This window comes from Bubalus kerabau, chromosome 6, assembly GCF_029407905.1.
Source record: "Bubalus kerabau isolate K-KA32 ecotype Philippines breed swamp buffalo chromosome 6, PCC_UOA_SB_1v2, whole genome shotgun sequence".
Taxonomy (NCBI): Eukaryota; Metazoa; Chordata; class Mammalia; order Artiodactyla; family Bovidae; genus Bubalus; species Bubalus kerabau.
The window spans coordinates 110,604,439-110,618,439 of record NC_073629.1 but is presented as its reverse complement, the minus strand read 5'-3'; the positions used below and the strand labels follow the sequence as shown (position 1 = coordinate 110,618,439).

The following is a 14,001-nucleotide window of genomic DNA, read 5'->3' as shown; positions in this document are numbered from 1 at the left end:
AGAACCCTTCCTTCTTTTGGAGAAGGCAGTGGCACCCCACTCCAGTACTCTTGCCTGGAAAATCCCATGGATGGAGGAGCCTGGTAGGCTGCAGTCCATGGGGTCACAAAGAGTCGGACACGACTAAGGGACTTCACTTTCACTTTTCACTTTCATGCATTGGAGAAGGAAATGGCAACCCACTCCAGTGTTCTTGCCTGGAGAATCCCAGGGACAGGGGAGCCTGGTGGGCTGCCGTCTATGGGGTAGCACAGGGTCGGACACGACTGAAGCGACTTAGCAGCAGCAGCAACAGCTTCCTTCTTTGGACCACTCTGGGTATTAGAAAAAAATCTGTTAAAAATTAGTTCTTTTCCCCAACCTATAGATGAAGGAGGCTTGTTCAGAAATCAAAGAGAATGGGCATTTTTTGAGCCCAACCTAAGTGCCAGCACTATGCGAAGTGCTTTCCGCTCATTATCTTCTTTGATTCTCTCAATAACCCATAAAGCATCCACTTTACAGATGAGGAAAGCTGAAGTGCAGAGAGGTGAGGTGACTTACCAATGTCACATGGTCTACAGAACTGAATTTTGAGAATTACAATATAGAACTGGAATTTGAGTCCAGGTTTTTGAATTAGGGAATGCCCTAATTCATCCTCTTAACTTTGTCTTAAAGAGAAATAAAAATCAATCATTTTTAAATGATCTACCACACTTGTTAAAAAGTGTAGTAGAAATAAAGGCTAACAGTAAAAGCAAACATATTAATTGATTTGTTTGTCAAAGCCTCATGCATTACCTTCCTTGCTAACTAAGGCATTTCATTGACAGAGATGGGGAAATCAAATATAGTTGCCAAGTCTCTCTATTCCTTGCCCTTAACCCATGAACAAGTAGAAAGCTGTCTGTAAAACAGAACAAAAGGGTCATTTCTATTCAGTATTGTACTGGAGGTTCTACTCAGGGCAATTAGGCAAGAATATAAAGGAAAAAGCATGGGGACTTCCTTGGTGGTCCAGTGGTTAAGAATCCACCTTCCAATGCAGGGGGCATGGGTTCAATCCCTGGTCGGGGAAATAAGTCTCATGTGCCACTGGGGCAACTAAGTCCACATGCTCTGGAGCTCTTGTGCAGGAATGATTAAAAAAAAAAAAAAGAAAGAAAGAAAAAGCCTGCATATCGGAAAAGAAGTAAAACCAATCTCTATCTGCAGATAGCATAATCTTATATATAGAAAACAGTAAAACAAAAAAAATACAAGACTATTAGAAGTAATGAGCAAATTCAGTAAAGTTGTGGACACAAGATTAATATACAAAATCTGTTGTATCTCTATACATGAGCATTGAAAAACTGAAAAACGAAATTAAGAAAACAATTCCATTTACAATAGCACCCCCCCAAAAATAAAATACTTAGCAACAAATTTAACCAAAGAAATGTAAGGTTTGTACCCTGAAAATTACAAAACATTGTTGAAAGAAATTAAGATCAGATCAGATCAGAGCAGAGCAGTCGCTCAGTCATGTCCGACTCTTTGCGACCCCATGAATCGCAGCACGCCAGTCCTCCCTGTCCATCACCAACTCCTGGAGTTCACTCAGATTCACGTCCATTGAGTCAGTGATGCCATCCAGCCATCTCATCCTCTGTCGTCCCCTTCTCCTCTTGCCTCCAATCCCTCCCAGCATCAGAGTCTTTTCCAATGAGTCAACTCTTCACATGAGGTGGCCAAAGTACTAGAGTTTCAGCTTTAGCATCATTCCTTCCAAAGAAATCCCAGGGCTGATCTCCTTCAGAATGGACTGGTTGGATCTCCTTGCAGTCCAAGGGACTCTCAAGAGTCTTCTCCAACACCACAGTTCAAAAGCATCAATTCTTCGGTGCTCAGCCTTCTTCACAGTCCAACTCTGACATCCATACATGACCACAAGAAAAACCATAGCCTTGTCTAGATGAACCTTTGTTGGCAAAGTAACGTCTCTGCTTTTCAATATGCTATCTACGTTGGTCATAACTTTCCTTCCAAGGAGTAAGCGTCTTTTAATTTCATGGCTGCAGTCACCATCTGTAGTGATTTTGGAGCCCAGAAAAATAAAGTCTGACACTGTTTCCACTGTTTCCCCATCTATTTCCCATGAAGTGATGGGACCGGATGCCATGATCTTCGTTTTCTGAATGTTGAGCTTTAAGCCAACTTTTTCACTCTCCACCTTCACTTTCATCAAGAGGCTTTTGAGTTCCTCTTCACTTTCTGCCATGAGGGTGGTGTCATCTGCATATCTGAGGTGATTGATATTTCTCCCGGCAATCTTGATTCCAGCTTGTGTTTCTTCCAGTCCAGCGTTTCTCATGATGTACTCTGCATATGAGTTAAATAAACAGGGTGACAATATACAGCCTTGACGAACTCCTTTTCCTATTTGGAACCAGTCTGTTGTTCCATGTCCAGTTCTAACTGTTGCTTCCTGACCTGCATACAAATTTCTCAAGAGGCAGACCAAGTGGTCTGGCATTCCCATCTCTTTCAGAATTTTCCACAGTTTATTGTGATCCACACAGTCAAAGGCTTTGAACACAAATGTTAAAACTCAACTGCTTATCTCATGAAAAAATTTTCCATTAGTCATAGAAAAATAGAGTAAAACAGCAATAAGACTTTGGTTTTTCTAATAATAGATTTTTTTTAGTGAGTCTTTGAAATAAAAAAATTTGGATAGTTCTGATAATTTGAGAAGCAAATTTCAATTATCTAATGTTAGGATTAGCTTTGGTGTCCACACTTAAAAAATTAAAATTGAAAGAAATTAAAGACTTAAATAAATGGGAAGATAGCCTGTGTTCATGGATTGAAATATTCAATACTGTTAAGACAGCATTACTCCTCAGATTGATTTACAGATTAAATGCAATCCCTATGAAAAGTCAACTGCCTTTTTTTGTGTGCATGTGTGCAAATGGACAAGTTGATCCTAAAATTCATATGGAAATGCAAGAGGCTCAGAATAGCCAAAACAATCTTGAAAAAGAAGAACAAAGTTGAAGGACTTAGATGGGGTGCCAGTCTTAAGCAGAGGTTTCAAGAAGACTCAGGGACTTCCACTTGCTCTCTTGGACCTCTGTTTGGAAAAGTCTCCCTGAACACATGGCCAGGCTAGGCTGCTGTATAATGAGAGGCCACTCAGAGCAGAGACAAGTCAGCTGACTTCTCCCCACCAGGCCCCAGACAGTGAGAGAGATCACCAACATGAGCAAAACCGCCCTGCTGGACTATAGTTGACCAGGCCTGTAAGTGAGCTCCACCAAGCCCAGCCCCGATCTGCAGAGCCCGTAAGTCGACTCATAGACTCATGAGCAAAAAAATGTTTATCCTAGAAAAAAATAGGAAGACTTATACTTTCTGATTTCAAAACTTATTACAAAGCTACAATCAAGACAGTGTTACAATAGCATAACAATAGGCATAAGATTTATGGAATGGAATTGACAGTCCAGAAATAAACCCTTACAGGCAATCAATTAATCTTGACAAGGATGCCAGACGACTCATTGGGAGAAAAAATAGTCTTCAACAAATGGTGCTGGACAACTTGGTATCCACATGCAAAGGAATGAATCTGAATCTCTACCTCGCATCTTATAAGTTAACTCAAAATAGATCAAAGAACTCTAAGAGCTAAAATTATAAAACTCTTAAGTTAGAAATAAGACTTCATAATCTTGAATTAGGTTTCTTAGATATGACAAAGAAGCACAAGCAATGAAAGAAAAATTGGACTTTTAAATTAAAACCTTTCGTGTTTCAAAGGACACTCTAAGGAAAGTGAAATGGGGAATTCCCTGGCGGTCCAGTGGTTAGGCCTCCATGCTTTCACTGCCCAGGGCCTGAGTTCAATCCCTGGTAGGGTAACTAAAATCCCTCAAGTTGGATGGCATGGGCAAAAAAAAAAAAAAAAGTGAAATGACATCCTACAATATGGAAGAAAAGTTTTACAAGTCATATATTTGATAAAGGATGAACTTTGGAAACACTATGCTAAGTGAAAGAAACTAGCTATAAAAGACCACATATTGTATGATGCCATTTCTATGAAATACTCAGAAGAAGCAAATCCATAAGGGCAGAAAATAAATGAATGGTTGCCAGGGACTGAGGGGAGTGACTGGTAAAGCATTCTGTTGGGGTGATGAACATGTTCTGAAATTAGATGGTAGGGATGATGGCACAACTTGGAGAACACACTAAAAACCACTGAATTTTACACTTTAAAATGGTGAATTTTATACTATATGAACTATATCTCAATTTTTTTTAATGCAGAAGACCAAGGCTGCCGATGGAGTAGGAGCAGGTGGGCAGAAATTCTGTGGAGATATCAGGCAGTGTCTCTTGGCCAGCTAGCCTAGCTCAGTAACATGCAACGCAGGTCTCCGTCCTCAGACATAGTGGCTACACTTCAGCTCCCACTTAAGAATTTTGTTTGAAGAAGGGGTCCCCAACTCAAGAAGAGTGAAAGCCCCTAGCCCAGTTGATCGACTGCAAAGAAGTTCCTCCTCAGATTTTAAGCTCTAGACTTGTGGAAAGATTGAATGAGGAGAGGCTGGGAAGCCAAAACACCACCAGAGACCAGCAGCCCAGACCAGGGTTGGAGTGTCACAAGCAGCGTGGGTGGCTGGAGCCCTGCCATCTGGCACAGCGTCCACTAGCAAGGCTCCCTCTGGCAGCCTCTGGTCTCAGGGGGGAGCACTGATACATTCGAGAAGGCCAGTGCCATTCATAAACCTTGACTGAGCGAGTTCTGGCTCTCACTCTCAGACGGGTTCGCCAAGTGCCCGTCCTCAGACGGCTCAAACATCGGATGTGTAAACATGCTCAGTCGCTGATGGCTCTGCTCCCCTCTCTAGGACGGAGCTGAGACCATAAGCTCACTGTCTCTCAGGGGACAGCAAGACAGCAGCAGGGGAGCAGCTTTTAGCTGTGGGAAAGGAGGGCAAGGAGGAGAATTGGTTACTACTGGGGGCAATGGCACCCCACTCCAGTACTCTTGCCTGCAAAATCCCATGGATGGAGGAGCCTGGTAGGCTGCAGTCCATGGGGTCGCTAAGAGACACGACTGAGTGACTTCACTTTCACTTTTCACTTTCATGCATTGGAGAAGGAAATGGCAACCCACTCCAGTGTTCTTGCCTGGAGAATCCCAGGGACGGGGGAGCCTGGTGGGCTGCCGCCTGTGGGGTCGCACAGAGTCGGACATGACTGAAGTGACTTAGCAGGGCACTCATTCTGTTCCAGACACCCAGGAACATGCACATCTATGGTTAACTTCTTCCTCACAACCTCCTTCAGCAGTAGGTGAAGGGGCTTGTCCCAGGTTCGTAGAGCTAGTATGCTGTGGAACTAGAATATGAACCCAGATTGGAAAGTCTGCCTTCTGGAGAAGCTGGGAATTCACCCAGAGCTTTCCACCTAAGCCCCTCCACTGGACCATTTCTAGCTCCCACAGTTTACCCATTACTTGTTCATTCATTTATTTATTCTATACATTTCCCCAAATAGGCATTTGGTGCCAAGTAACATGTTAGGCGGAGAAGGCAATGGCACCCCACTCCAGTACTCTTGCCTGAAAAATCCCATGGACAGAGGAGCCTGATAGGCTGCAGTCCATGGGGTGGTGAAGAGTCAGACACGACTGAGCGACTTCACTTTCACTTTTCACTTTCATGCATTGGAGAAGGAAATGGCAACCCACTCCAGTGTTCTTGCCTGGAGAATCCCAGGGATGGCAGAGCCTGGTGGGCTGCCGTCTCTGGAGTTGCACAGAGTCAGACACAACTGAAGCGACTTAGCAGCAGCAGCAGAAGCAGCAACATGTTAGGTGGTGGCTCAGACGGTAAAGAATCTGCCTGCAACGTGGGAGACCTGGGTTCGATCTTTGGGTTGGGAAAATCCTCTGGAGAATGGAACAGCTACCCACTCCAGTATTCTGGCCTGGAGAATTTCATGGACAGAGGAGCCTAGCAGGCTACACTCCATGGGGTCGCAAAGAGTCGGACAAGACTGAACAACTTTCACAACAACAACACAACTTGTTAGGCAACAGAAACACAAACCCAAATACCCAAATAAGGCATAAGTCCTGCTCTCAAGGATTTATAATGTAATGGGAACCAGTCTTGAATTGAGACATAAGACCAAGAGCTGAGCTCATTATACTACCAAGGGAAACCCTGTAGTAGCAGTCTGATAAGATGGTAACTGGTTTTAACACGAGAATGAGGATTCAAGGTTTGGTGACATGCGGGGGTGGGGGGGGGAGGGGGCGGGGATAAGTGGGGACGTGGCAAATAGATTGTCAATTCTACACTCATCCCCCACCCTGTCCTGTAAATGTGTGCGGTGTGGGAGAATGAGCAGGCACCATCAGAGAGAGCTGAGGGGGAAGTGGTATTCTGGGGTACAGCTTCTTCTCAGCCACAGCAGGAAGTGGAAGGAGAGCTTGTCAAACATACTGAGGTTTAGGGGAGTTTATTGACTATAGAACTTTGGTTTTGGGGGTTCAGTCAGAAGGGTCTTCAGAAAGGGGGCAGTAGTTGCTTGAAAGGGAGTGAGTTTGGGAAGAATGTAGATCCTCACAGCAGTCAAGAATGACAGGGGTGAGAGACTGAGGGACTGAGGCACTGCGGTCCAGACTATGGCCCAAGTACATTTCATACTCTGAGGTTTCTGAGGCTATTTTCAGTACAGGAAACAAGCTATGTTCTCTGCTCAGCATACCAAATAGAATATGGCAGGAAATTTGTTAGGAAGTGAGAGGGGGAAAGTCAGTCTCAAACCAGGCTATAAGCTACCAGCACTATGTGAAAGGCAAGAATTTAGCCTGGAGTGAAGGGAAGGGAGGTGGCTATTAGATTTAACTCAAAACTTGACCTTTAGTCGGTTTTCCTTATCCTCTTAACTGTCTACTACTCTGTTCATTTAGTGAGTACTTATTCCCCTTCAAGCTTTCTGACCCCTATCATAGTTTTCAGTTAATATCTGGCTTAACAGAGAAGCACCATGGTGCTATGGAAAGAACTTGGCGTATGGTATCAACAGACTAGGGTCTAGTGACTTGGTTAAAAGTCTCAGTTCTATAGCCAACCAGGGATGGAATCAGTCAGCACCAGAACTCAGGATTTAGAACTCCAATTTTTCCATGCTTCTCAGCTGTATCATGTATTGCAGAGCTTGACTTTCTTAGCTTCCCTGAGGTGCAGTTTCCTCATCTGTACAAATACTTTCCTTAATAATACCTACCTTACAGGTGGTTGAGAAGACTAAATAACATGTGAAGCCCATAACACAGTGCCTGGCCATGGTGTGCCCTGAATATTTGTTTAGATCATTTTTATCATACAAAAATGTCTTGGCTCTATGGCTGCACATTGTAGATGCTCAAATGACTATCTCACTACACATGTTATGGGATGGATTGTGCCCCCAAAGAATTCACACACCATTAAAATCCTAAGTCCCATTACTTCAGAACTCACTGTATTTGGAGAGAGGGTCTTTAGAGAGAGGTAATTAAAGTAAAATGAAATCTGTAAGGTGTGCCTTAATCCAGAGTGATTGACGTCCTTACAAGAAGAGGACATTTGGACATAGACTGTATACAGGGGAAAAACCATGAGAAAACGCAGGAAGAAGACATCATGTATATGCCAAAGAGCGGGCTCTCAGAAGAAACCAATGGATCTTGGATGTTTATCCTCTATAACTGTAATAAAGTTACTTTTGGTTGTTTAAAACACTCAGTCCTTGATACTTTGTAATGTCAGCTCTAGCAAAGGAGTACAAGATATACACATTGTACCTTTTTAACTCGTAGCGGGAGCGCTGCCTTATTCTGAAGACTAGAAACTGCTTTTGTCCTATGTTCTCCAACTCAAAGTCCCAACTGAAAGTCCCAGATGCTGGGTCTACTGGGCTGACCATGGAGCTGGGAATTGCTCCTTTGACTCTTGGCTGCCATCGTGAAGTCATCCAAGAAAGCAAAACTTTTCTTTCTGAAGTGACTGGTGACTTGCTGAGCAGAGGGCATAGTCAACGAGAGAATGCATCATTATCATAGTCCATTCCGGTGGTACTTTCGGCTACAAGGGTCGGGAAGGGCACCTAGGAGTACACTCTTGGATGAAGAAATAGAAGGAAATTGCGGCGTCCGTGTGACCCCGGTGTTCTCAGTCCCAGGACAGTGGAGAAAGAGGAGACAGAAGAGAAAGAAGTGGTCCGAGGTGGAAGGAGGAGAGGTGTCCGATGTGAATCTCAAGACACTTTCCACCGACGAAAGTGCAGAGCTGTGTCCTGATCAGCGGAGTCTGGAATGGCGACCTTTCTCCGGCCACCGGGTGTTGGGAGACTCTGGGTGGATAGTGTGTAGGCCCCCCCGGATCCCCGCGGGAGAAGGCCGCCCGGGGCCACAAGGCTGTGCGGGCGGGCGCGCGCGCCCCCGACAAGTCCTCCGGGCTCTGCCCTCCTCGGGCGCGCGCCCGCGCCCTCCCCACCCCGCCCCTGCCCCACGCCGGGCTGGGTGGACCTGGCGTCCCGGGCCGCGCACGCCCCCTCCGCGAGCCGGGACCCCGGGCCGCGCGCCCCGCGCCCCGTGCCCCCTCCCCGCCCAGCGGGCGCGCGCGCTGGCTCCCGCTCCCGCTCCCGCTGGCAGCCGCGGCTGCGGCGGGGATTGTTTTTGTTGTCGCTGAGGCCGGAAGAGCCGCGGGAGCCGGGTCCCTGTCCCCGGGCCGGGCGCCGCCGCCGCCCCTTGCCCAGTGCCCGCGTCTCCGCGGCGCACCCCGAGCGCCAATATTCCGGAGATCAAGCGTTACGCGGCGGCGGCGGCGGCGGCGGCGGGGCCCGGAGCGGGAGGCGCCGGGGACCGGGGCGAGGCGGCCCCCGCCGCCGCCATGGAAGCGCTGGGACCGGGTGAGGAGTGCGCTCGAGCCGGGACCCGGACCGGACCCCGGGAAGCCTGGGCGGGCGGGAGGGCTGGCCGCTCCGGGTGGCCCGGATCGGCTCGTGCGTACCTGGGTTGGGCCGTCAGGCCTGGGGGAACGGGGCCGTGCCTCACTGCACAAGGCGGAGAGAGCTGACCCCGGCCTCGGGAGGCGGGCGGCGGGGGGACGGGTTCCGCGTCCCAGCCTGGAGAGATGAGCCAGTTCTCTAGGTCTAAGGAGGGGGAGGCCCAGGAAGGTGACCCACGCCCCTAGGTAGAAGGGAGAGCTGACCCAACCTCAGGGAGGTGGTTTGTGCTCCAGGGTGGAGGCGAGGCCAGTCTGGGTCATAGAAGGAACGACTGTGCCAGGTACGCAGCGGGGGCCTGGCCCGGACCGGACCGGGAAGGACTCCACCACCAGGGATATTTTGGCTTGGGGCCGCACCCTTATTTTTCTTTGCCCTGGCAGACAGTCCAGAACCGTCAGATAAGGAAGAAGAACTTCCCCTAAACACTTCTCCTTTGCCCTGAAGGCAAGGGGCAAAGTCCCCACCCTTTCTCAAAGGCCCTGAAGTCTCGAGGAATATGTGTCTATGCCTGTGTCTACCTGTCATTCTGCGCAGCAGACCCGCAGTGGTCTGTCCTAGCGCCTCCGTGACAGGCGAGTTACCCACCGGCGACTCCAGCTCAAGCTTTAATGCCCTGAGTATCTTCTAATTGGGTTAGAAGTAGTTGTGAGGATCAAATGAAGGAGAAAGTGCTTTGGAAACTGTAATTCCTCGTCGTTATGAATGGCCTCTGGTTATCTCCCCAACTTTGCCCAAACCAGAAGAACTATTCCAGATTGTAAGAAATGCCCTGCAGGTTGAAGTCTGGAGCTCCCACTTGGAATCCCAAGTTTCTAATGTAGGTCAGGGTTTAGGGGGTCTGTGTTAGAATTAACTTTAATATTATGCCTTATCTACATAGTTGACTTAGTTGTAGAGTATTTCATTTTTTTAGTGCATAGAAAACTCAGTCTACCATTTGAGTTTGAAAACTTTGAAGGTGTGTTTACCTAAAACTTGTTTACATGGCTGAATGATCCAACTCCACCTTTATTTGCTGCTTAGAGTATTTTTTAAAGGACTTCATAGTCAAATTTCATATGCCTCTGAAAAATAAATTGATTTTGTCACATTAATATTATTTGATAAACCTCAATGTGAGTATTACACTGGGTTATTTCAGCTACATCCTCCAGCTAAAAGCAGGATCTGGTCTTTAGGAATGTAACAGACTTCTGTTCAAATCCAATATAGCAATTTAATAGTTGTATAACCTTGGGCAAATTATTTAATTCCTTTGAACTTTCATTTCCTCATCTATAAAATGAGGGTAGTAATAATTATGTCCTGCAAGATCACTGTGAGAATGAAATAAGGTAATGTATGTGAGAAGTCTTATTGTAGATAGTAATGCATTGAAAATACTCAACAAATGTTTCTTCCCTCCCTTCCCTGTTAGTAGGTTATAATTGAATCAACTGTTGGCTTTATGAGCTGATATTGAAAGAGGCTTTGTAACTGTATACAAACTAAATTTCACGGAAAAGATCAATCTGGTGGTGTTAGAAACATCCCAGGGACTTTTTTTTTTTTTTTAGCTTTTGCGGGTTTGAGGGCTTATCAGTTCACCCAGGATTATGGAAAATTAATTCTCACTAACCACATTTACAAGATACTAATGAAAGAGCCAACACAGATCTTTTCTGTCGGTTGGAATATTTTCTTGCCTGCTGTCTAGCAAACTCCATTTTTGGTGTCACAGTACCTTGGAAACCCAATTAATAACAAGAAGCTGCTTGTTGAGCATAGAATCAGAGCAAAGGGAGTTGCTAGTCTTGTGGGATATTTCAGGCCAAGAACCTAGAGAAGCTTTCTTGCTTCTTTGTTGAAGCACATACATCTGTTGCACTGTTCCCTCCTCACTTGAACAATCACTGGAGCATGTTTAGTCTTGCTCTGCTCTCTCTCACCCAGTTTCAATTTCTAACAACAACTAGGAAGATTTAGATTAGATTACCAGTTATTTTGTTTATATTAATAGTAGGGCTTCCCTGGTGCCTCAGTGGTAAAGAGTCTGCCTGCAATGCAGGAGACCCATGTTCGATCCCTGGGTTGGGAAGGTCCCCTGGAGGATGAAATGGCAACCCACTCCAGGATTCTTTCCTGGAGAATCCCATGGACAGAGGAGCCTGGCGGGCTACAGTCCATGGGGTCACAAAAGAGTCGGACATGATGAGTAACTAACATTGTCATATTAATAGTGCATGCGTGCTCAGTTGTGTCCGACTCTGCACACCATGGACTGTCCATAGAATTCTCTCGACAAAGATACTGAAATGGTTTGCCATTTCCTACTCCAGGGGATCTTCCCCACCCAGGGATTGAACCCAATGTGGAATTGAACCCACATTTCTTATGTCTCCTGTATTGGCAGGTGTATTCTTTACCAGTGTGCTAACATTTATTTTTTACAGTGCTTTACAGTTTGGAAAGTGCTTTCTTAGCTGTTAGTTCATTTGATCCTCTGTGAGGTAGGTAAGGAAGGTATTATCCCCATTTTACAGATAAGGTTCAGAGAGCGTAAGTGACTATATCGGGGGCTCAAGGCTAAATGATGAGGATGAGTCTGGATCACCTGGCTTCTAGGCTAATGCCCTCCTCTTCTGTTAAGCTGACTTCATCCAGTCTGTGTTGAGTTACCTTTTTGGAAGATGTAATTCTCAGATTTTGTCACTAAGTTCTTGAGATGCTCCCAACATGAGGACCTTTGAGAAATAACTGTAACATTTATATACAAATGCAAATGGCACCCCACTCCAGTACTCTTGCCTGGAAAATCCCATGGACAGAGGAGCCTGATGGGCTGCAGTCCATGGGGTCACGAAGAGTCGGACATGACTGAGCAACTTCGCTTTCACTTTTCACTTTCATGCATTGGAGAAGGAAATGGCAACCCACTCCAGTGTTCTTGCCTGGAGAATCCCAGGGACGGGGGAGCCTGGTGGGCTGCCGTCTATGGGGTCGCACAGAGTCGGACACGACTGAAGTGACTTAGTGGCAATCATAATAGCTAACACTTATCGAGTGCTTACCATTATGAGGCACTGTGTTAAGCCTTTTGGGCTTCCCATGTGGTGCTCGGGGTAAAGAACCCGTCTGCCAATGCAGGAGCCTAAAGAGACGTGGGTTCGATCCCTGGGTTGAAGATCCCCTGGAGGAGGGCATGACAACCCACTCCAGTATTCTTGCCTGGAGAATCCCATGGACAGAGGAACCTGGCAGGCTACAGTCCATGCAGCATGGCTGCTGCTGCTGCTGCTAAGTCACTTCAGTCGTGTCTGACTCTGGGCGACCCCATAGACAGTAGCCCACCAGGCTCCCCCGTCCCTGGGATTCTCCAGGCAAGAACACTGGAGTGGGTTGCCATTTCCTTCTCCAATGCATGAAAGTGAAAAGTGAACGTGAAGTCGCTCAGTTGTGGCCGACCCTCAGCAACCCCATGGACTGCAGCCTTCCAGGCTCCTCTGTCCATGGGATTTTCCAGGCAAGAGTACTGGAGTGAGGTGTCATTGCCTTCTCCGATGCAGCATGGCACATCAAGCCTTTTATGTACATCACCTCATGAGATCCTCACAATAGCCTTATGAGATAGGTGCTATTATTATCATAACTCTTCCATTTTATAGATAAGGAAACTGATTGGCTAAGAAACTGACCCTAGGTCATGCAGTTAGGGAGTGGTAAAACCAGGGTTGAAACCCAGGCAGTTTGGTTCCAGACTTTATTTCTTCAGAAGTTGCTTGATAAATTCAAAGAAACCAGCTTTGGGGATGGAGAAGTTTAGAATATATTTTTCTAAATAAATCTTCTAAACTTATTAAAAGGAATGATCACTCACTTTCTAACTTTTCTCTCTTGCCATGGAAAAGAAACACACTATTTGCTTTTCTCAACTTCTTAATCCCTTTCCTTCATTTACTCTGCCTTCATTTACTCTGTCTCTTTAAAGAGCATCAAGTACTTCTGAGAAGTATAAATGCCATAGGATTGTGAAATATACTGAAGAAGAAAAAGCCCTGAACTGGGAGTTAGGAGACCTAGATTCTAGTTGTGATTTAAAATCCAAGTCATATGTCCTTGGGCAAGTCATTTGATGCAGATTTTTGTTTGCAAATTTCTATCATAAAGCTGGGTTTGTGATACAGTGATTGCTTAAGTGTATCTTGGAATATGCAAGGCTGACTTATCTATATGATTTAGTTGGGTGAATTCAGTATACCTGTCCACCTCTGATGTTATTTATTATCTACTTCTTACATTGTTTATAAATGCCTTATCACACCCAGAGTAGATCCCCTTGTTCACTAGAAATGGAACTCAACTCCAAGAAATAGTTTTTAGTATAAATTATGTGCTTTTGTTTTAATGAAAAATAATCAATTCTTTAATTTTAGAAATGACTAGATTTCTGTTTTGTTTCTATCTGAAACTGCTACAGAGATTATTAGTACTGTTCAATTCAGCATTTATTGAATTCCTACAATGTGCTTATCATTGAATTAGGTTTTAAGATAACTTTGAATTGGAAGTCCATTTCTTCTAAAGTTTACAGTCTAGTGAAGGAAACAGTAATTTAACAAGTTGTTTCTAGATACTTGTCCTACATGTTCCCTATACAAAAGATCTTGGGGACACAGAAGATGCATCCTCTAGCCTAGGAGAGTCTGGAAAAGCTTTCCAAGGAGGTTGCACTTGACCAGAGTTTTGAAGGACGAGTATAATTCAGGGAAAGAATGAACAGTGAATTTAATACATGAAAAGATTTTCAGTATTTTAGGAATTAGCGTGTGGTGATCTGTCAACACAAATTTCATTGAAGTGTTTGCTTTGATTTTCCTGAGTGATATTGGACCAGAACAGCTTCTTACTTCAAAGTGTTCTCTCCTTGGTGAATTGTCTTTGTTCCTGGTGAAATACCATTGCAACAAGAGAACCTGT

At 45.4% G+C, this 14,001-nt stretch overlaps 1 protein-coding gene across 2 annotated transcripts in view; it reads left to right on the top strand.

Moving 5' to 3' along the window:
• The first annotated feature begins 8,544 nt into the window (after positions 1-8,544).
• LOC129655701 (protein argonaute-4) overlaps positions 8,545-14,001 on the top strand; it is a 34,635-nt gene continuing 29,178 nt past the window's right edge. For both annotated transcript variants that reach the window (XM_055586419.1, XM_055586418.1), the window contains exon 1: positions 8,545-8,946. In XM_055586419.1, coding sequence (XP_055442394.1) covers positions 8,928-8,946 — 19 coding nt within the window. In that variant the 5' untranslated portion in view covers positions 8,545-8,927. The remainder of the gene's footprint in view (positions 8,947-14,001) is intronic.